General features: G+C 48.2%; 1 protein-coding gene across 3 annotated transcripts in view; it reads right to left on the bottom strand.

The window, feature by feature from the left end:
- MLPH (melanophilin) overlaps window positions 1-23255 on the bottom strand; it is a 64678-nt gene that overhangs the window by 33365 nt on the left and 8058 nt on the right. For all 3 annotated transcript variants that reach the window (XR_006356414.1, XM_044004802.1, XM_044004801.1), the window contains exons 2-7: window positions 13321-13456; window positions 6480-6701; window positions 5220-5347; window positions 3413-3451; window positions 2568-2665; window positions 828-947 (exon numbers count right to left, since the gene is read on the bottom strand). Coding sequence is in view for 2 of the 3 variants with exons in the window: in XM_044004802.1 (XP_043860737.1) it covers window positions 828-947; window positions 2568-2665; window positions 3413-3451; window positions 5220-5347; window positions 6480-6701; window positions 13321-13433 (720 nt within the window). In the remaining variant the exon portion in view is untranslated. The remainder of the gene's footprint in view (window positions 1-827; window positions 948-2567; window positions 2666-3412; window positions 3452-5219; window positions 5348-6479; window positions 6702-13320; window positions 13457-23255) is intronic.

A 23255-nucleotide genomic window follows, 5' to 3' on the forward strand; every position in this document is an offset into this window, starting at 1 on the left:
CAGAGGATAAGTGGCTCATCCAAAGTCACACAGGTAGTCTAGATCTGGGATTTGAACCCAGGGCCTCTCACTCCAGACCTGGGCTCTTCCCATTCACCACACTGCTGGAGACTCATCAGGACACTAGCTTATCCTTAGAACTCACAATACACTTTCGTGTGATATTTCAAAATGAACAGGATTCCTAAAAGCACTCTCTCATCGCTATCTTCATGCTCCCCCCTGAAGCCTGATGGTGGCAATTTTGTTCAGCCACAGGTGGGTGGGAAGGCCCTCTGCCAATGGGTAAAGGCTTGCTATCTGGTGCAGCGGAGGGTCTGGTCACAGGGGAGAAGACCCAGGTCCTTTGAAATGAAAGATTCAAGGGTTTCTCAGCATATCTGTTATCATGAGGCTTGTTCAGAGCCACAGAGTGAGAGCAGAGCTGACCTTTGCCCCGGAGATAATTCAAGTCCTAACTGATGGAGAGACAGTGTCAGGTGGGGAAAAAAGCCCAGATCTTGCTTGAATTCTCTGCTCTAACCCTCCCTCCCTCCCTCTCTGGGCCCCCATTGCCCCTTTTTAAAAAGATAAAAAGGTGGGGGCGGTGACCCCCAGGCTCCTTCCAGATCTAAATCTATAATCCTACTGTTACAAAGACAAAAGCGAGCCATTCCCTGCCCTTGGGGAGCAGGTACAAGTACAACAGAGATCAATTTGGGGGAGGGGTCAATAACAGCTTGGGGGGGGGGCTGCTCCTTTAAGAAGTTCTGGTCCTTGTGTCTGAGGAGGACACCCGCTCTGCCAGGCAGGGGCAGAGGGGAGGAACACCCAGCCATCCCCAGTACCTGAAGCTCATCCAGGGGGGTTGGCATTGGAGAAAGCTGCAGAGACTGAGGACAAGACTGAGCAGGGGAGTCAGAGTCGACCTCAAAGTCAAAGGGATGAACTGACAGCAGCCGCTTTTCCTTAGAAGAGGAGAGCAAGGGAGAGAAAGGGCAAATGTCAAGGGCAGCAGCGTCCACTTCAGGGCACCAGCATCCACTGCAGGGCAGCAGCGTCCACTGTGGGCAGCAGCGTCCACTGTGGGCATCAGCGTCCACTGCGGGTACCAGCGTCCACTGCAGGGCACCAGTGTCCACTGCAGGGCACCAGCATCCATTGTGGGCACCAGCACCAGTGCAGGAAGCAATGGTACCTTGCACCCAGCTCCAGAGAGGTGTCTCCCTCTGTCTCTGCCACCCTTCCTTATGAAAATGCCATCTAAATGGCCTGGACTGGCCAGTGGGGAGGGCAGCTGATAGCTGGAATGGGGCCGATGCCAGGAAACATTGGAAATCTAAGGAACTTGCTCCTTATTGGCTGAGAATCAAGACAGAACTGCCACATTTCTGTAAGAACAGAATGCTTAGAGGTGGCCATGTTTGGTGCCTACCAGAGGAGATGGAGCCCTGTGGACATGACTTCCAGGTCTGTGGTGCAGGGTCTGCTTCATAGACCTTAATAATAACTGATGCTTCTATAGGATTTTAAGGCTTATAAAAGCACTTTACAATAGTAATAACAATAATGATAATAGCTAACATGTACATAGCACTAAGGTTTACAAAGCACTTTACAAATAGGGTCTCCTTTGACCCTCACAACAACCCTGGGAGGGAGGTGCTGTCATCACCCCCATTTTACAGTTGAAAAAACTGAGGCAGATAGAGGTGCAGTGACTTGCCTACAGTCACACGGTTAATGGAGCTGGAATTGAATTCAGGTGTTCCTGACTCCAAATGCAGCACTGTCCACGGTGCCAGCTATTATATGAGCTCATCTGATGCCCATAAAGCTGTGAGGTGGATGCCTTACAGAGCATGCCCCCCAGTCTATCTCACTCACCCCTCACAGCAATCCTGGCCTGGGGGAACTGCAAGCTTCTTACTCCCATTTTACAGAGGAGAAGACTGAGATTGAAAGGGTAGGTAAATTGTCCACCCAAGGTCTCAGTTCATGGATAGCCCAGCCAAAGCTCGAACCCAGCCCTTCTGAGTCCATAGCTCTGTCTTTTCCTATAGAGGCCTCATATAAAGGCTGTTCCATTGTGGACATGCTTTGCGGTTAAATCACTCATTAGCTGACCCTGAGCAGGTGACTGGCCCTCTTTGGGCCTCTGTTTACTTAGCTGCAAAATGAGGGGGATGGGCTAGATGAACTCTAAATCTGGGACTGATGAGTGCTTACTGAATATTAGCATTGGAGGTGGGGATGAAGTGACTTGCCCAAGGTCACACAGTTGGGGAATGACAAGGCTGGGAGGGGAAAAGGGATTGTTTTGTAACAGGGACAGCCCTAAGCTGGAGGTGGGGAGAAGTGGGGGTTGGGGTGGGGTCTTCCTCTCCTGGGACCAGAGCTGGCATGGGATGTGTTTGCTGAATTGGCTCTGGACACCCTGCCCCCCTCCCAGAAATGGAAATGCCCATGACTCTCTAGGAAGCCCAGATGGTGGCTGGCCTTGACCCCATGGCACAAGCAATCTAAGAGAAGGGACCTTGGGAAGGAGGGACAGTTGCAAAGGTCCCTGGAGCAGCTGGGGCACTTACTCTGCTGAGATGCTGAGCCTCTGCACCATCCAGAGCCTCTTCTTCTGATGTCTGCTCACGTTCCCCACTGCCTCCAATGGGAGAGAGCTGTGCCCCACCTGTGATTGACGGCAGACTGGCTGCATCATTGATTTAGAGCTGGGAGGGACCCCAACAGACATCCGGTCCAGCTCGTTCATTGGACAAATGAGGAAACTGAGGCCAAGAGGCATTAAGGCACTTGTCCAGGGTCTTCCTGACCCCAAGTGCAGTGCTCTACCCACTATCCCTCATTGCCTTTGGGAGTCACGGGTGTACATGGGAGGATAAGGATGAGGGGCTGATTCTCATTGAAATATCTGTGTTTACTAAGAATCCCATGGATAAAATATTAGAGTCACATCTCACACTTCTTTCCTTCCTTCCTTCCTTCCTTCCTTCCTTCCTTCCTTCCTTCCTTCCTTCCTTCCTTCCTTACTTCCTTCCTTCCTTCCTTCCTTCCTTCCTTCCATCAATGGAGTCTATTTGTTTTTTTGTGTTTTTTTTTTTTTTTGGTGGGGCAATGGGGGTTAAGTGACTTGCCCAGGGTCACACAGCTAGTAAGTATCAAGTGTCTGAGGTCGGATTTGAACTCAGGTCCTCCTGAATCCAGGGCTGGTGCTCTATCCACTGCACCACCTAGCTGCCCCCCAATGGAGTCTATTTGAATCCTATCTTCTTTCCCCTTTATGTAGACCCCAACCACTTCAAGTACCACTATAATTAGGGTGGGGAAATTGGGGCTTTTCCTCAGGCATCTGGTTAATTCCTTGCAATTGAGGTGAGAATGTAAGAACTGCAGCAAAACAACTGCCTAGAGCACTTACTGTTCACAGCTGGCAGGCTGTAGGCTCTGTTGTGAAGACCTGCAAGGATGGGGAAAACATTCATTGAGAAACCAACAAGGTGATGTGTGTGCTCAGCAAACCTTAAAGGCCCTTGTCTATGTTGTTTCTCCTCATCACTTTCCTCGTCACTTTCCTCATCACTTTCATCACCCCCCCTACACACACACTATTCTCTGGAGGCATCCTATGGAGAAAGAGCACCAGGTCCCTCAGTGCATAGTGTGGTGGATCTGGAGCTCAGGACCTCAGGAAAGAGCCAAGTTTGAATCTGGCCTGAGACACTTATGGGCTCTGTGTGTGTCCCTAGGCAAGTTGGCCTCACTTTCTTTTTCTGTAACATTGGGATCATAAGAGCACCTGCCTCCTGGGGTTGTTGGGAGGATAATACATAGAAGGTGCTTCGAAAACCTCAAAGAGCTATAGGAACGGCAGCTTTTGGGGCTTTATTGTTACTAGGACTCAAACTGAGGCCAGCTCTCTACCCACTATACCCCACTGCCTTTCACCCTGCCTACAAATGTCTGTTCTAAGACACGGGCCACCATGCTTCTCCTTCTCTGAGAGGCTGTTTGGTGTCCTGGACGCGAGGAGTCAGGAAGACCTGGATTCAAATCCTGCCTCAGATACTTCGCCTTACTTCGCCTTTCTGGCCTCAGTTTCCTCCTCTGTAAGATGAGGTGGTTGGACTCGAATACCTCTGTGGTCCCACCCTTATTCTAAATCTTGGATCTAACCATTAAGCCTTGCTCTGGAGGTGGGATGCTCTGCTCTTCCAGCCTGTCCTTAGATCTCACGGTCTCCTCTGGGGCTGGAGAAGGCAAAGCTGGTGGAGACAGAATCCTTGGCAGATCAGGGCAGTGAGCTATCAAGAAGGCTTACATTGCATGATGCTGCCACCTGCTGGTAGGAAATAAGCTTAGCTCTGCTCAGAAGGTTATAGATGCAGAGAAGGGAAGGTTCCTCAGAGGCCTTTTAGTCCCCCTCCCACCCCCATTTTACAGATGAGGAAACTGAACTGGTGAAGGTGAAATGACTTGCCCAAGGAATTGCCCCTGTTTGTGTATGAGGCAGGGAATAATTCTACTACTGAATCCCCTCTTGTTATTTACATTATTTTTGTTTTAATGATTTAAATAAATTGTTATTAGGGGGCCACCTAGGTGGCGCAGTGGATAGAGCACTGGCCCTGGATTCAGGAGGACCTGAGTTCAAATCCTGCCTCAGACACTTGACATGTACTAGCTGTGTGACCCTGGGCAAGTCACTTAATCTCTGTCTGCCTCAGTTTCCTCATCTGTAAACTGGGAATAAAGATAATGCTTACATCGTAGGGTTGCTGTGAAAGTAAAGAGTGAGATGTTTATTAATCACTTAGCAGAGTGCCTGACACATAACAGCCACTTAATAAATGCTTTTTCCTCTCTGTCTCTCTCTTTTTTTTGGGGGGTGGGCAGGGTAATAAGGGCTAAGTGACTTGCTCAGGGTCACACAGCTAGTAAGTGTGAGGTGTCTGAGGCTGAATTTGAACTCAGGTCCTCCTGAATCCAGGGCCGGTGCTTTATCCACTGCACCACCTCCCTCCCTCTCCCCACCTCCTCTCTCCACAGACTGAGGGTTCCTGCTGTGATTTGCATAACTTGATTACCTGGGGCAATTTACCTTCAGTCTGGGAAAAGTAACCAGGTGCCCCAGAGGCAAACTGGCCCCTGGTTAAGTTCGCCGTCCATTGGACACGAGAGAAGGAGGCTGGACACCTCTCCCTGCCCCACTCCCCCCCCACCCTTACCCAGCAGAGGTGAGCTATCATGCTGCAGCCTTCCGTGGAGAGAGCGCAAGACTTTGGCACTACCGAAGCGCTTAAACCTTGTTCTCACATGCTCGTAGTACCACTCGAGAGAGCCTGTCTTCACCACTCTGCCAAAAGAAAGAAGGGGCATCCTTGTGATACCAATGTGTGTGGCCACACGCACGGTACAAGCATGCAGATCTTCTGAGACCATCTTCCCATTCACTCTGCCTTGATGCCTCTCGCAACAGCCCCACTATTCAAAATCTTGATATTTCAGAGTTCTCTCTCTCTCTCTCATGTCACCAGCCTTGGTGCTCTCTCCACAGACTCAGACAGCAACCCCTCAATGATTTAGACATGGCTCATTTTTCAGACTGTCTCTGACTGAGGAGTTTGTCCCCTTGAAGCTAATTGGAGAATGAGTCCTTTTGAGCCTTGCTCAGCTGATCTTCACACAACAGGGAGGGAGTGTGTCACCAGCACCACCTACAATCCTTCACCTCTTGTCCCAGAGGTTGTGTTCTCCTGCCAAAGCCTTCAGGACCCCAAGCTCACCTCCATGCTCCCTGAGGACCCCACAGAAGGACCTCAGTGGGAGGATAAAGGGCCCAGCTCCCATTCCTTTAGGGCTTTAGAGATTACAAAGGACTTTTTCCACTACAACCCCATAATTTGTGGTGGAGTGGGAAAAAACCAAAGGAACAAACCCCAAATCTGAGCAAGTCCAGAGAGAGAGAGAGAGAGAGAGAGAGAGAGAGAGAGAGAGAGAGAGAGAGAGAGAGAGAGAGAGAGAATGGATAGAACCTCGGATTTGGACTCAGAAGCTTTGGATTCAAATCCTAGCTCTGTCATTGACTCCTTGTATGAACTTGGGCAAGCCACTGGGCCTCAGTTTCCTCTTTTATAAAACGAGGAGGTTGCATTAGATGATGTCTGATGTTGAGCTTCCAGTCTCAACCTACAAACTTTGTAGGTTGCCTTATCCCCATTTTACAGATGAGGAAGATGATGCTCAGAAAGGAAGTGACTTGCCCAAAGTCACACAGTTTAAGTTCTGTATCAGCCCCAGGTCTCTGCTGACTCCAAGTTCACTGTTCAAGAATAATCCCTAATGATAACCCACGATTATGTGGACAGAACTTTAAGTTTTGCAAATCGCTTTCCTTCCAGACTCCCTGACAGTGGTATTGACTTGGGACAACAAACAGAAGCAGCTCATCCAGGGCTGCCGCCCTGCTGGTCCCAGGGCGCCCTCACCTGGCCAGCCGGCACGGATCGCAGACCCAGCCTTGCTCTCGGTGGTTGTGGCTGCCGCAGTTCTTGCAGGTGTACAGGTGACAGTCTAGGCATTGCCGCTTGCTGTTGACCAAGAAGCGATAGGGCTGGAGGCAGTGCCCGCAGTGGGTCTCGTTCAGGTGAGCCTGGTCCAAAAGCAGCTCCTTCTTCGTGCTCTCTTTCTGGATTTTGCCCTTTAGTTCCCTTAGGGAAGTAGCAGAAAATAACAAAGTGGCAAGTGAAGAAGCTGAGACCCAGGCTCACCTGGGAGCCGAGGGCGCGGTGCCTGAGGATGTAGGTTCACATCCTGCCTCTGTCTGGATTCATCTGCAATGTTCCCTTTGAAGCTTCTGAGGGGTCTTTTTAGCCTCTCCAGGGCTTAATAAAGGACTTTGCATGTAGTCGGCATAGGCCTCAAAGAAGGCATTGAGTGATTGATTCAATGAGACTGTAGGTGGATGGACTGGGTCAATGTTGCTAAGTGTCTGTAGAATGCTGTGCACATATACAGTATGTAAGATCCTACTTCAAGAGTTGGAGGGCCCTCAGAGACCATCTAGTCCAATCCCCCCATTTTACAGATAAGGAAACTGAGGCTCAGAGAGGTTTGGGGATTTTAGCTCTAGGGCTGGAGGGTCTGAGGAGACCACCTAGTCTACCCTCTCATGTTCCAGTTTAATTAACAAGCTGAGGGAGGCCTGGCTTAGGTAACACGGTTAGAATGGAATTGAAGGAGGAGCAGGGTTTGGGAGGAAGAAAAGATGCTGGGTCTGAGGGGAGGAGAGGGGAGGGGGGCAAGGGAAGGAAGGTGAGGAAAGCTGCTAAACATCAGAACAAAACGCAATGTTTTCTCCAAGGATGTGACCTTGTCCCTTAGGCAAGTAGGGGGTTCAAAAGATGCAAGAGAAAAGATGTCACCAAAGAAACATGGGGATGAGGAAGAGGATAGGCTGCTCTGGAGTGTCTTCCACTTCCTACCCAAGTGATTTGGGCCTCAGTTTACTTATCTGTAGAATGGGAGGGGGTTAAATAGGATGTTTGGTTCATCTTCCCCCCCCCCAAGATTGAACGGCTTCCCTTTTAATCTCCCTTGAGGCCTCACCACAGCACAAAGATGGCAGGTGGTGGTTGTGGAGAGACTAGTGACAGTAGATTCCAAGCCCAGTCAAATTCTGCTCTGCTGGTGGCAAAGCACAGAGAGCCCTGGGTCTGAAGTCAGGAAAATCTGAATTAAAATCCTACCTCAGTCATGTACTAGCTGTGTGACCCTGGGCAAGTCATTTTTTTTGGTCGGGGCAATGAGGGTTAAGTGACTTGCCCAGGGTCATACAGCTAGTAAGTGTCAAGTGTCTGAGGCTGCATTTGAATTCAGGTCCTCTTGAATCCAGGGCCAGTGCTTTATCCACTGCGCCACCTAGCTGCCCCAGGGCAAATCATTTTTTACCTCTGTCTGCCTTAATCTCCTCATCTATAAAATGGGGATAACACTAACAGGACCCTACAGAGTTGTTGTAAAGATCACAAAGAGAGCTCGGTACAGTGCTTGGCACATAGTAGGTGCTATATAAATGCTTATTCCCTTCCCCTACAAAGCTCTGAGCATCGGCTGGTCTGTCTGTAGCTTTGTCACCAGAGGATGGGCCCTTTGTAGCTTGGAAGGGTTCACCTCTAGGGACAACTTTTTTTTTTTTTGGACCACAGCAACTTAGCAAGACATTCAAAGGAGGTAGAGGGGAGGATGCAATCTTACATGTGGAGGGAGAAACCATACCAGGATGTCACATGGCCTGGAAGTGGGATCATAAGATCTCAGAGCAGGAAGCGAGCTTAGCAGCCGCCCAGCCCAACTTACCCCCATCTCATTTGTTCAGTTTCCATTGTTAGGAGGGGTTTTTCTGCAACTTGTGCCAGGTCATCAAGTCAATAAGCCTGTATTAAGCACCTACTGTGTGTAGTGAGTTCTACATAACAGCCCTTTAAGTACCTGAAGGCAGCTACCCATTGCCCAAATCTGCCAAGTTACTTTCACTGGTCAAAGTCTCTTTTTTGTCCTGGATGCCCTTTCCTGTATTTCTAATGTTTCATATGGGGGACTTGGAGTCAGGAAGAGCAGGGTTCGAGTCCCACCTCAGACATGGGCAAATCGTCCCTTAACCCTTCGGAACCTTGGTTTCCTCATCTGTAGAATGGGGATAGTAACTTCATAGATAGGGAGGTTCGAAGTGACTGAAGGTCAGAGAAAGCAGGCCTCCCTTGCGGCCCCAGGGAAGGGGCTTCCTAGAGGCCTGGAGCCCTCAGCACCAAACTGGTGGAGATTCGAGGAGCCCTGCAGGGATGCTGCAGCTGGCTTAGATTTGGCCCTTGGAGATCCTGAGGCTGATCTGTCAGTGTTCAGATGCCATCTTCCCCTCAGGGAGGGCAGCTGCCTTCCCCTTCCAGCTCACATTGTGTTTGCTCAGCCATAGGCCTGGCTCCCTGCAGACCTTTCCTCCAGAACTCCGCACTGGGCATCTCCAAGGTCCTCCTCCCAGGACAGAGGTTCTGTCTGAGATTATCTCAGGAATCCCTGCTTTTTTGTAGTGACTGCCAAGCCTCCCTCCCCGCCTCTTGTTTGCCTAACTGGGGAAGGCGAGCAGGTGTGATGTGTTTAGCTTGTAGGCTGGGCCCTTTAAAGAAGGTGTTTTCCTTTTAGCTTCCTCTAGATAGGCCCCACCTATGTCCTCCCCCCACTGACACCCCTCTGAGACTCAGGAATGTGGGCAGGGCAAAGGGTCTTGTAACCAAAACGACTGTGCCAAATGCACCTGGACATTTCAAGATACTGTGATGAAGCTGTTTCTCCCAGACATGGGGCGCTCAGAATCAATCAACAGGCATTTATTAAGCACTTACTGTGTTCTAGACACTGTGCTGAATCCTAGGGATTTGGAGAAAGGCAAAAAGAAATTACACTTGTGTTGAGAACATTCTTGAGCAAGGAATGAAGAGGTATGACACAGCCCCCTTTTTACAGAAAGGAGAGTGAGGCTCAGGGAGCTCAAACAATGCTGAAAACAAAGTCAGGTCCTCTGGTGCAATCCCGGGGCTCTGGGTCACTCTGACCTCGGGTGTTAAGAAGACACTTTCCTTCCTAGAGTCAAACTGCTTCTGTTTCAGTGCTAGAAGAGCTCACCTTGACCTTTAAGGTGGCATTTGAGGGCAATGCCAGGAATAGCATTCGATCAGCCTAATAGACAGGTTCTACTCCTCCCTCCTCCACTGCCAAATGCCTGATGGGGCATTGAGAGCCACCAAGGGCTTTCAATCAAAGACAAGGCGTGCTGCCCTTTCTATCCCAGTGAATGCCCCTGAAGCCGGGGTAACATTTATATCCTTGGTGCCTAGCTCTGTGCTTGGCACATGAAATGTCTGTCAATTGACTGGTTAACTGGCTTCAGAGATTCAGAGAGGGGTGGCGTAATGTGGTGGAGAGAGCACTGGACTCAGTACTGGAAAGTCCTGTGTTTGAATCCTGCCTGGAATGCTAGGTGACCCTGGGTAAGTTACCTTACCTTTTTGAGGCTCAGTTTTCTCCCCTGTAAAATGGGGATACTAATTAATTCCCCATAGGACCTACATTTCAGGGTTGCTTGTGAGGGTGAAATGTGATGAAAACAAACTTTAAAATGTGACATGAAAAACTAATCATTTGTAGCCTGGTGCAGCGGGACATTGAAGGATGCTGTTGAAGCAATGTAGGCAGAGAGGGCAAGTATTCATGGGATGGGAACCAAGAATGGCACTTCAAAGGTAGAATTACTTCACATAATAAGGAGAACCTGGAGGACCCTTTAATCCTGAATTCGGCTTTGACCTTGATCTTTCCTCATTATGGATAATGTTGTTATAAAGGAAATGCCTGGAGACCCCCGATTTCTCATGCTCAGGTCACAGAGCATCCATGACCACAAGCCTCTGTGTGAGCCACATGACAAGTTTTGGGATGGGAGCCTTTACTGTCAGGGGCAGATTTCCATTCATTAAAAAACAAGCAAACACAAACGTCATTGCTATCTTTCCTTCAGACATCACAGCCCTTTTAGGAAAACAAAGAAACAAACAAGAAAACCTAAACTCTCCCACTTCTCCCTCCTCTTTCCCCCAGAACAGAACCCTTCCTTGGAACAAAGCAAAACCAACTGTCAATCCCAAATAATCTACACAGTGACTATCTAACAAGGTATGCAACATTCTGCCTCAGTAGTTCCCCACCTTTCTTCTGGGAAGAGGGAAGTACATTTAATTATCTGTCTTTCAAGATCATTGTTAGTTTTTCAGTTACTCAGATTTCTGTTTTTTTTTTTGTTGTTGTTGTTGTTTGTTTGTTTTACTGTTCTTGGAGAGGTGGGGGACTGTGGGGGTAGAATATTATACATGCTCTTAGACATAGCTGAATGTTGGTTATTTTGTTGAAATGGTTTTTTTTCCTCCTTTAAAAATTGTTACAATAGGCAGGATGGAGGGATGAATAGAGAGCTAACCTTGGAGTCAGGAAGGAGTTTGTCATACACTGGTTGTGTGACCTTGGGTAAGTCATTTCCCTTTTCAGGGCTCTAGGAAGTTCCCTAACACCATAAATTTTGAAGAAGATGCTGACCTGCATCCATAGATGGAGGTTCTTATACTCATTGAAATTTTCCTGTCCTATATTTTCCCTATGTTCATTAGTGGTTTATAATTCTTTTGAGAACCGTATGCTCATATAAAGAGGGGACAGTTGGAAAAGAGACACACACTTGTTCCTTAAGCATCTGGCAGGGGGAAGGTCCAAAGGACTTCAGTATTTTCAGTCCAATATACTAATGGGCAGTGCTTTAGCATGTAGTAGTGAGGGAAAGCTATGTTTGACTCATCTTTGTATGTCCCTCAGTACAAGAAGCAAATTGTACTAGATGGGTCCTATGCTTGGTATTGAGGTAGTTAAAAAGATGGTCACAGAATTGTTCCTGTTTTACCCCAGTAGTGTGGAATTAGTGGGCAGCTCTGTTTTTGTCTGTGTGTGTGTGTGTGTGTGTGTGTGTGTGTGTGTGTGAGGCAGTTGGGGTTAAGTGACTTGCCCAGGGTCACACAGCTAGTAAGTGTGTGTACTAGATTTGAACTCAGGTCCTCCTGACCCCAGGGCCAGTGCTCTATCCACTGCACCACCCAGCTGCCCATGTTTTTGTCTTTTGGCTTTGTATCTTCAGCATCTGGCAAACAGTAAGTGCTTAATGAACACTTATTTAGTTGATCTCCATTGACAACGATCATGATAGAGGAGGATAAGCCTAGGAAAGGGCAAAGTCCCATGGGAATGTCTGCTCCGCTGTATTGGACGCAGCATGGTGACCTCCCAGTGCCCAAGCTGGGCCTTGAAGGGAGCGTGGTGTTGCATAGGCAGATATGGGGGCATGGCTGGTGGGGTAAGACGTTGGGTGACTGGGTGTCTACAAGAACCGACCCTCTGGCAGAGAAAGGTGGTCACATTCTTCTGGCCTTCTCCGTGGGCACCTCTTTTTTTTCTTGGAAAGCTCTTGGCTACCTTGACCCCATTCGTATCCTATCTGGCCTCTTCCCTCCCTCTTTTTTGTCCCCAATGGTGTCTCTTCTTCCAAACTACCAAACTGAGGATGCCCACAGGTCTGCCCTCAGGCCTGTTGCTCCTCTCTCTTGCCCTCAGAGAATCTGCCTACTCCCATGATCTCAGTGTTCTCCTACTGCTGGTTCCCAGTTAGTGCCAACCACAACCTCTCTGACATGGTTGCAGGCATTGGAATTTGCAGTATTCGAAGTTATAATTATGTAAAGATGGCCGTTGGTTCTGACCCAATGGGAAGAGGCAGTGAGAATTAGAATAATGTGACCACTTAAGCGGCTTTACTACACACACCGATGCAGATGACTCCCAGACAACGGGACCGTCCTTGTGAGGCCAAGCACCAGGCCAGCCTCTGGCCACCTATAGGAGATCACCACACACACAACCTGTCTAAGGCAGAGGCCAGCATCTCCCACCCCAGTCAGTTCCTCCTGCTGTCGCTAGAGAGGAGGCACTTATCCATCCTGGGTTTGGTTTGCAGATGGAAGCCCTGGCCGGCAGCTGTCCTCTGGCCACTTGAGCCTTCACACCAACAGATTTGACTTGACTTAGCACAAATACTCATTGGCCATAGATGGAAGAATTTTCTGACAGATACATTTTAATTAATTAAATAAATGTATTAATTTAATTAATTTCATTCATAGGATCCTGCATCTAGAGTTGGGAGGGACCTCAGAGGTCATTGAGCTCAGTGGTGTCAAGTTTCCATAGAAAGGTGGGGCATTAAACTGTCCCTAAGGGTCCCTCTGGGACCCTTATTAATATGATCTATGTTTAATTGTATTTTTATTTTATTAACTCTTTTCCAATTGCATTTTAATCTGGTTTGGCCCTTCCTTGGAGGCCATGGTGTGTTTGACCCCACTGTAATCCACTTTCCTCATTTTACAGATGAAGAAACTGAGGGCAACAGAGGCAAAATCACTTCCCCAAGGCTGCTAAGAACATTGGCATTAGAGGTGGGATTTGAACTCGAGTCCTCTGACTCCGGAGCAGTGCTATTCCTGTTGTCTTCATACATGCCTATTAAGGACCTGCTATGCACCCTAGTGCATTGTTCAGTTCTAAACTCATTTCCTAAACTGAGGACACAAAGGAAAAAATAGTTCTCGTCCCCCTGTAGTTTCTGTTCTCATGGGGTGGGGGGAAGGAAAGGGGAGAGGACAGAAAACTAAAGACAAAATCAATGACCGAGTTTCTTACTCCAATCGTTCTTCCTCTTTCTTTCGAAGATCAAGGTCTCGTTGAACCACCTCCCACACGTGCTTGGCCTCTTCATCTGTCAGCTTGGAGAGATCCAGTTTTTTGCCCATCATTGCTGGCAGGTCAGGAAGACACCCTAAGGGACGCAGAGAAGGTGATCAGCCAAGGGGGAGCCAAGCCCTCCATATTCAACCCATTTTAATTGTCCTCAACGAGCACTTATGTCTTAGGACCCTAGATCTAAGAGGGCCCTCAGAGGCCCTGAAGTCCAACCCCCTTATCTTACAGAGGACCAGAGACTGGAAGGGATGCCAAGGTCACATGGGCAGAGATTTGAACCCTGTTCATGGGATCATCGATTTAGAGGTGGAAAGGACCTCAGACTCTACAGAGGAGGAAAATGAGGTCCACAGAGGTAAAGGGAATTATCCAAGGTCATATAGAAAGTGAAGAGAAAGGGGGCTCTGACCCCAAGGCCCTGACTCCGGGGCCATCTCCTTGACCTCTTGGGCACCTGATTTGTGGCTTACTCTGTGCCAGGCCCTCGGGATGCCAAGACCAGAGAGACTCAGGACCTGCCTTCAAGGGTGAGGAGATCACAGGCAGTTAGGTTGCCCAATGGGTAGTGCCCTGGACCTTGAGTCAGTAAAACTTGAATTCCAAGCCAGTCTCAGACACTTACTAGCTGTGTTTGATCCTGGGGGAGTCACTGAACCTCTCTCTGCCTCAGTTTCCTCATCTATAAAATAGGGATAATGATGGTACCTATCTCCCAGGGTTAGCATGAGGATCAAATGAGGTAGCATATTTAAAGTGATGAATAAGTGCATTTATTATTAGCAAGTACAATTATTATCCATAAGTTCACGGATTAAATATGGAGAAAAGATATTGAAAACAAATACAGAGTAATTTACAGAATTACCACCACAACTTTCTTTCTTTCTTTCTTTTTTGTAGGGCAATGAGGGTTAAGTGACTTGCCCAGGTGGTAAGTGTCAAGTGTCTGAGGCTGGATTTGAACTCAGGTCCTCCTGAATCCAGGGCCGGTGCTTTATCCACTTTACCACCTAGCTGCCCCCTACAACTTTCTACAGATTGGCACAAAAGCAATGGACATCCCCAGGGATTCCCTGTGCCCATCAGATCATCTCTGAGGGGAGGCAAATGATGGATTGGGTGTTTTGACCAGTGATTTCTACTTTATTCTGTTATTCAATTCTCTGTTCCCCATCTTCCCATTTAGAAAACAGCCATTTCCTGCCCCATTGGGCAGGAGGAGAAGGGGAAGAAGCAAGAGCTTCATTTGCCCAAACCTCACATGACCCTTGCCCTGTCCCTCCCCCAGCTCTCCTCTGACCAGTCCTAATGAGCCTCATGATAGCTGCTGAGCCAGGAGGGTTCGGGCTCCAAGGTGGAGGCGGATTGGATGCTCAGGTCCCCAGGACTCGAGAGATGTGTTGGGGGCTCAGAGAGGGAGCCAAGCAGTTGACCAGCCCAGCAAAGCTTGACCAAAGATGCCGTGTAGAAGGTTGTCTTGGAATAGGTGAGCCATCCACTTCTTATTGGTTTTGCTCGGTGGGAGCTGCTTTGACGGTGTTCGCTTCAGTCATTCCCCCTTAACCCCATTGAGATGGTATTTATTTGGCGTGCCCTGCTGAGCGGAAGCACTACTGTCTTTGGATCCACAGTGCCCAGCACAGAACGTGTCCCGTGGGATAGCGACTGGAGCCTCGATTCCCTTGATTCCCAGTGAAGGAAACTCATCCCCAAGAGGCAGGTCTGTCCTTCTTCTGAAACTCGTGGTCATAGAGAGTCACCCAGACTTGCCTAGGGTCACATGTGTCTAGGGCAGCACTTGAATCCAGCTCTGCTCGGCCTTGGACTGGGTCTCCAGCTGCTGTGCCACACTGCCTCTCACAGAGGGGTTGGATAAACACTTGTGGATTGACTGACTCATACTGAAGGAAGTCATAGGGTTTGGCAGAAAGCACATTGGAACTGGAGTCACAGGATATGTATTCCAATCCTGACTCTGCCATCTGCCACCTGTGTGGCTTTGGGGAAGTTACTTTAGGCCAGGTATATGGGAGAGTGGCTGGAGTGTTGGGCTTGGAGTTGGTAAAATACCTGGGTCTGAGTCCCACCTCTGACACTAGCCATATGATCCATGTCCAATGGAAATAGCTCTGATGTTGGAATCAGAGGACCTGAGTTCAAATACTACCTTTGTTGTGGGGGCAGCTAGGGGGCACAGTGGATAAAGCACTGACCCTAGATTCAGGAGGACCTGAGTTCAAATCTGAGCTCAGACACTTGACACTAGCTGTGTGACCTTGGGCAAGTCACTTAACCCTCTTTGCCCAGAAGAAGAAGAAGAAGAAGAAGAAGAAGAAGAAGAAACAACAACAACAACAACAACAACAACAGCAATAAATACTACTTTTGTCACTAACCACCTGTATGATCTTGGACTAGTCACTTACTCTTTCTGAACCTCTGCTTCCTGATCTGTAAAATGAGAGAGCTGGACTAGATGGCAGCTATGATCTTGGGGCTTGTGGTCTACTAAAACTCCCTGATCTTCAGACAAATCATTAATTATTTGTCTCCCAAACTTCAAGGACCTGTGACTTTGTGTGAGCATTCCATTCCCCAGTGAAGATTGCAGCCCCTTTCTACCTCAGTAGAGAAGCTTTAAAAGAATTGTGGTTCCCAAGATGAAACATGTCACAGTACCTGACGGAGAGGTGAGGAACTTTTCAGACATGGCTGATCTGGGAAGGTTTTTCTCTTGGTTTTGTTTTTTGTTTGTTTGTTTTTGTTTTTTTGGGGGGAGCAGGGCTATGTAAATGTAAGTTGATGGATTTCTTTTTCAGGTTTTAAAAAAATTTCTCATTGGAGGTAGGGGTGGTGGGAGGAAAGAGATTAATTTAAAATATTTTGTTACTTAGAAAGAAGAGAGAAATGTTGTGTTTGAAAAATTCCACATTTATGAGGATGAGCATCTCCAAACTTAACTGGTCCATCCTTGGACAAGAGAACTACAGCCCATCACTGGGTCTGTGCTCAAAACTCATGTGTGCAGGTACAAACACACACACACAGAGGAATATGATCATGGGTTCCTAGATTCAGAGCTCGGAGTGAACTTCGAGACCATCTAATCCAATTAACAATTATCAATCAGTCATTAGGTATGAAGCTCTAACTCTGGGCCAGACTCTGTCCGAGGTGCTGAGGACACAGATGCAGCATCAAACAGCTCCTGCCCTCTGAGAGCTTCTATTCTAATGGAGAGGGGAGGGGAAGGCAATGCATTGACAGAAAGATACCCAAGGTGGAGGGGGTGCCCCCCCCAGCATCTGGGAGGTGAGGAGGGGCCTCATGTTGGAGGCAGTGCTAGAGCTGAGTCCTAAAGGAAGTGGAGTCTTCTACTCTCACCACTCTCACCCCCTCCACCAGCAGGCATTCTAAAGCATTTTAAGATGCATAAAAACCTTCCTATACCTGGTCTCATCTGAGTCTCACAAAAGCCCCAGCCAGCAGTAAAATACCACAGGTATTTATCCTCACTTTACAGATGAGAGAACTGAGTCCCAGAAGGGAGAAGTGACATGCATAGGGTCATGTAGGTAGCAAATTGTGGAGCTGGGTTCGAATCCCAGAACTCTTCCCTTCTACCATGAATCCAAAAGCTGTTAGTGAAGAGTGGATATTAAGTCCAAAACCTCAATGCAAGCTTGAGGTTACAGTAATATTTGAACAGTTAAGAAAAATCTTCCTTCAGGACTCAGTGGGTGTTTAGAATCTACTGAGGCAAGTTGAATGCCCAAGGGCTGTGTCTGAAGTCACAAAGAGGCATCACACAGGCCTGGTTCTTGTGAAACTGGAACGTCTGCCATGAGGAGGGTCATGTGCTGTCCCTGCTGGGTTTGGGGTGATAAGGGCAAACAGCGGAGAAGGCGGGCTCTAATGCCCTAAGCTGCTGTCCTAGGTCACACTCCTGGGAGGAGCCTGAGGGAATAAGCACTGAAGGGTTTCTAAAACTGACTGGCTATCAGAGAGGTAGCGCTGGCTCCACAGCTGGCTGCCATTTTGTATCAAGGCCATCTATAGTTACTGGTCTGTGAACACGTTGTTGCTTCCAGTAGAATGTGAGCCTCAAGAGAGCAGGCGGTATTTGGAAGAAGTCTTTGTGTGCCCAATGCCTAGTACAGTTCCTGGTACATAGTAGGAGCTTAATAAATGCTTAGGGCCACTAGGTGGCGCCATAGTGCATCGAGCACTGGCCTTGGAGTCAGGAAGACTCATCTTCCTGAGTTAAAATTTGGCCTCAGAAACTTACTTAGCCGTGTGACCCTGGACAAGTCACTTAACCCTATTTGTCTCAGCTTCCTCATTTGTCAAATGAACTGGGGAAGGAAATAGGAAACCACTGCAGTGTCTCTGCCAAGAAAACCCCAGAAGGGGCCACAAAAAGTCGGACATGACTGAAATGACTGAACAATGATAGACGCTTGCTGACTGATTGACAGGGTAACTTCCACATCTTTTTTTTGTGGGGGGGGGGGAGCGGGGCAATGAGAGTTAAGTGACTTGCCCAGGGTCACACAACTAGTGTCAAGTGTCTGAGGCCGAATTTGAACTCAGGTCCTCCAATCTCCCTCACCCCTGGGGAGATAAGATTAGATATGACTGCTGCCTTTGTGGCAGGAGGAGGAGAGAGAGATGGCCTGAGAGATGCGCAGCCGCCCCTTACCCAACTCCCCCAGTCACCACCAGTGGGGGATGGTCCTCCCTCAATAAGGGAACTTTCCACAGTCAGATGATTACCCCCATTAGTCCTCTATAAAAGTATCTGCCTGTCTCCTGCTCGGGGAGATTGGTATCTCAGAGCCAAGCTCTGTGCCATGCCTTCTCCCCATGAGAAGAAGTCCAAGGATTTCTCCCTTGATTTCCTTTCCCGGCCCCTAAATAAACTATTATCTTATTCTATTGGATTTGTGCGCAAGAGGGTGTCTTTTTTTTTTTTTTTTAGTGAGGCAATTGGGGTTAAGTGACTTGCCCAGGGTCACACAGCTAGTAAGTGTTAAGTGTCTGAGGCCGAATTTGAACTCAGGTACTCCTGATTCCAGGGCCGGTGCTCTATCCACTGCGCCACCTAGCTGCCCTCGAGGGTGTCATTCTTTAAAGAGGAATTCCTATGAGCTCCTATCCCAAACCCCCACCCATTTCCCCACAACAGAAAAGGAGAGGAGAGGGGCTCCAACATGGCGTGGCTGCCCTGTGAGGGGGCGGACTGTGCTTCCTTGGAGGTCTGGAGGCAGAGGCTGGACTGGGATCCCTGGCCAGAGATGGGGATTCCTATGCAGAGCCAGGATGGGCCAGGTGCCTGCTGGGGTCTTCCTCAGCCCTGAGACTGTGAGTTTTCACAGCCCTTACATAAACTTACTGGGAAAATCTTCCCCAGTGGAATCCAGTCTGGGCAATAGGGGAGCACATGGGAGGGGGGTTTGGGGTCCTTTTCCCAGGCCCTTTGAGCAGGTGGTCCACCACGCTTGCTTTCTTTGCCTAAGAATCCTCAGAAATGGGAAAGTGACTCCCCCTCCTTGGAGCGCCCTTTTTCCATTCTGGAGTCCAAGGCATTTTTTTTTCTTTTTTGCTCAGCCCAACCCACAGACCAAGGATATTCACAATGAAAATGTTAATCAAACAATCTCTCTTGCAGATCCTAGGCTTCTAGAATCAGGGCTGGAAGAGTCCTCAGAGACCATCTGGTCCAACCTCCTCGCTTTACAAATGAGGGAACTGAGGCCCAAGGAGGGAAAGGGATTTGCCCAAGGTTACACAGGTAATAAGTGACAAAGTGAGGATCCAAACTGGTATCCACTGGTCCCCAGTGCAGAAAATTCTCCATTCCTGCAAAACCAGTCTTCAACAGCTGGAAGCTGCCCATCGCTCTCTTAGAGGCCAGCATAACAAGTCCCCTTAGGCTGCTCAGAGCCTACTTTACAAACCTGTAGGGGCCTCTGGGTCACATCAGACCTCCAAGTTCACGGGCTAAGCTAACCTCTGGCTGCCCTGAGCACCCAAGGCCAACTGCACAAACAACACTGTTTTGTGAGCGGTGTATGGGTGGGGAGGAGGGTTGGTATGCCACTGGCTTCCAGCTTCTCTGGGAAGGTTCATCTGGGTTCTCAGATGGAAAAAAGTCTTTCCAGATGCCCCCTGGAGCAATGGAGCCAAATGCCCTCTTCCTCAGGAAAAACAGGGCTGGTTTTCTTTTTTCCTTTTTCCCATCTCCCCCTCTCTTCTGAAATAGTTGAACTCACAGTGAGGGCATTCATTAACATCAAAGCACCACAGCACAGCCTAATTGGGGAGGAAAGAAACAAACAAAACCAACCATGACCATCAGCTGACTTAGACATCCTCTCTTACTGTACCTCAGAAAGGCCAAACCCCAAACCTCATGGGGAAAAAAAAACTGGAGCTCCTAAGAGTAAGGCAATCAAAGTCAAGCAGTCACCCCTCACTTATCCCAGCCCCTTGACAATCAACTTATGAGCATGTATTTATTGAGTTCCTCCAAAGTTCTGTGCACTGGGCTAAGCCAATAAAAGACAAAAAAAGCAAAATGTCAGTCAAGTGTCCAGAACAAACAGCTGAGATCCAAAGAGTAAATGCAATGGACTCCCAAGCCTAAATCAGTATTACAGAATCTGGGCATGAAAGCTCACGTTCTATGGACTCTTTGGTGAACCCCTTGAACTTCTCCCTCAGATCCTACTTACTCTTATTCTAGGCATCATTCTTTTTTTTTTTTTTTTTTGTGGGGCAAAACCCTCAGGTTAAGTGATTTGCCCAGGGTCACACAGCTAGTACGTGTTAAGTGTCTGAGGTAGAATTTGAACTCAGGTCCTCCTGAATTCAGGCCTGGTGGGCTTTATCCACTGTGCCACCTAGCTGCCCTAGGCATCATTCTAACAAGTCTGGTGACTTTCTACACAGGGAGAAAGGAGACTCCACCTGGAAATTCACTTTCTAGTAGGTCTCCTGTATATCCTTTTGTGGCTTCCTAGACCACAGCAGATTAGAGAAGCTGCTGAAGACAGCAAAGGGAGAGGAAAAAAACGCATCAAAAAGCAGACCCAGGAACTCAGAAAACCAAGTAGAATTTGTGTCCCCTTTGGGGAAGGACTTAAAAAGTGGTTAAGAAGTTTCTCCTACGATAGACTGCTTGGCCCGGAGTTGGGACGGTCTGGGTTCAAAATCAGCTTCAGACACTTGGTGTGTGACCCTGGACAAGTCACCCAACCTCTCTGGGTCTGTGTCCTCAGCTACAAATGAAATGATTGGCTGACGAAGCCTCTGAGATTCCCTAGATGCTGGATTCCTTGGATCCCCTCTCTACTGGCTCCTCCTCTGACCCCAAGCAGTTCAGTTTAATCTTAAGAAATGTTTCCCATTTCCTCTCCTTTTCTCTCTTATTGACTTTTGGAAAAGAGTCTCTACACTTGCCCCTCCCTCTTCCCTGCTTCCTCAGCCCTTTGCCCTCTGACTTCTGACTCCACCCCTCTTCTGAAGCTGTTCTCTCATAGGCTGCTTGGGGCTCCCTGCTGGGGAGGGGCTGTCCTGGTAACTCACCAAGGTCTGGGAAGGGAGGAGAACTCTAACCCCCCAAAGCAGAGATGAGTGGGGAAGGGGCTGTGGAAGCAGGGATGTTAGAAGGTCTGTGTGAGACTGGGAAGTGGACAGCAGGAAGGGGCAGGGAGCTGACTGACTGTTTGTAGGGCTGGGACAAGAGTGTGCTGGATCCAGCTCCAACCAGCATTCAAGAGCCAATTGTTAAATGTTCAGTGTGAGTGTTCATACCTCTGAAATCAACAAATGCTACAAATCAAGGCTTGATTTATTACATTTTGTTTGTCTAGACTTAAGAAAGTGATGGAGAAAATAATAATATTGCAGATTAAACTAAAAAATGTCATACAGTACTTTTTTTTTGGGAGGGAGGGAGCTGGTTGTTAAACATTTATCAACACACCCCTGGATCAACTGATCACCCCAAAGCCCCATTCTAAATTCCCATGGCCTGGCATTCAAGACCTCCAGCATCTGGTTCTCAGTACCTTCCTAGCCTTAATCTAACATTCTAGCAAAACTGGGCTCCTCCCTGCCCCTCAGACACACTAGTTATTCCCCTTCTGTGCCTTTGTCCTTCAGCATCCTGCCTCTCCCTCAAGAGCCCGTACAGCTTGTGGAAAGAGAGCTGCATTTGGACCCTGGGGACCTGGATTTAATTCCCAGGTCTGCTACTTACTGGATGTCCCTGAGAAGGTCACTTCCCCATAACAATATAAGATACTTTGAAGTTTGCAAAGCAATTTACAAGGGTTATTTTATTTTTTTATTATTTAAAAAAATTTTTTTTGGGGGGTGAGGCAATTGGGGTTGTGACTTGCCGAGGGTCACACAGCTAGTAAGTGTTTAGTGTCTGAGTTCGGATTTGAACTCGGGTCCTCCTGACTCCAGGGCCAGTGCTCTATCCACTGTGCCACCTACTTGCCCCCAAGAGTTATTTTATCCTCATAACAACCTTGGGAGATAGGTACTATTATTATCCCAGTTTTACAGGTGAGGAAACTGGGGTAGATAGAAATTAAGTGACTTGTCTAGGGTCGCACAGTAAACTTCTAAGACAGGATTTGAAACTAAGACTTCCTCCCTTTAGGTCCAGTGCTCTAACCACTGTATCACCTCTCTGGGCTTGATGACCCTTCTCTGAAGAAGGAAAGTGTGGAACGTTCGATCTCTATGGTGCTGCTTAGGTCTAAATTCTAGAAAGGCCAGTTCATGTTCTCCCTCTGTCACACCTCAGGGGGTCCTCCCCTCATCTGACTGCCTAATTTGAGGGGCTTCTCTTAGGAAACTGTTGTCCTTATCCTTTGACAAGTCATGGGACTGTTATTCCTCAGGGGACAATCCTGCCAGTGATGCAGATCACACTCCATCCACGTCTTAGTACATGAGATAGAACTTGAGAATCTCAACTGCCCAAAACCACATCAGTCTATCAATCAGTCAATCAATGAATCAATGAACAAGCAATTATTGAGCTCTAATGATGTGCCAGCTAAGCTAGATCAGCTACAGTACTAAGTATACATCCCTTTGAGGCAAAAGGGCAGCTGCAAAAAAAAAAAAAAAAAAAAAAAGGCCTATTCACTGCCTACTCCTACATGGAGAACTTTGCTGTAGGTGAGGAGTAGACCTGGAGACAGGAAGTCCTGAGTTCAAATCTGACCTCAACACATACTACAAATGGAGACACTAACGGCACCTCCCTCTAGGCTTGTGAGAATCAAAAGAATTAATGATTGTAAATTGCCTTGCAGTCATTAAAGTGCTCTAAAAATGCTATCATCCTCATTGGCACCATACAAAATGTAGTCCCTGTGCTCAGAGAGCTTATATCTTGTCAGGGGGCAGGACACAAAACCAGAGCTCTTTAATGCGCCATCTTGAATAAATGGTCACCTCTTTCCTGGATCATGGCAATATCCTGCTGGTAAGGTATGTCTGCCTGTCCCAAGTCTCTCCCCACTCCAGTCTACCTTCCACTCAACTGCCCAGGTGATTTTTTTTTTCCAGGGCAATGAGGGTTAAGTGACTTGCCCAGGGTCACACAGCTAGTAAGTGTCAAGTGTCTGAGGCTGGCTTTGAACTCAGGTCCTCCTGACTCCAGGGCTGGTGCTTTAATCACTTTGCCACCTCACTGCCCCCCAGGTGATCTTCTTAAAGCCGTCTGATCCGGTCACCCCTTCCAAAGCTCAGTAACCTTCCCTGGCTCCCTAGTACCTCCAGGATCAAATATTTAAGGTCCTCTGTTGGGCGCTGAAAGCCCTTTCTCACCTGGCCCATCTTTGTGC

This window comes from Dromiciops gliroides, chromosome 4, assembly GCF_019393635.1.
Source record: "Dromiciops gliroides isolate mDroGli1 chromosome 4, mDroGli1.pri, whole genome shotgun sequence".
In the NCBI taxonomy this organism is placed as follows: Eukaryota; Metazoa; Chordata; class Mammalia; order Microbiotheria; family Microbiotheriidae; genus Dromiciops; species Dromiciops gliroides.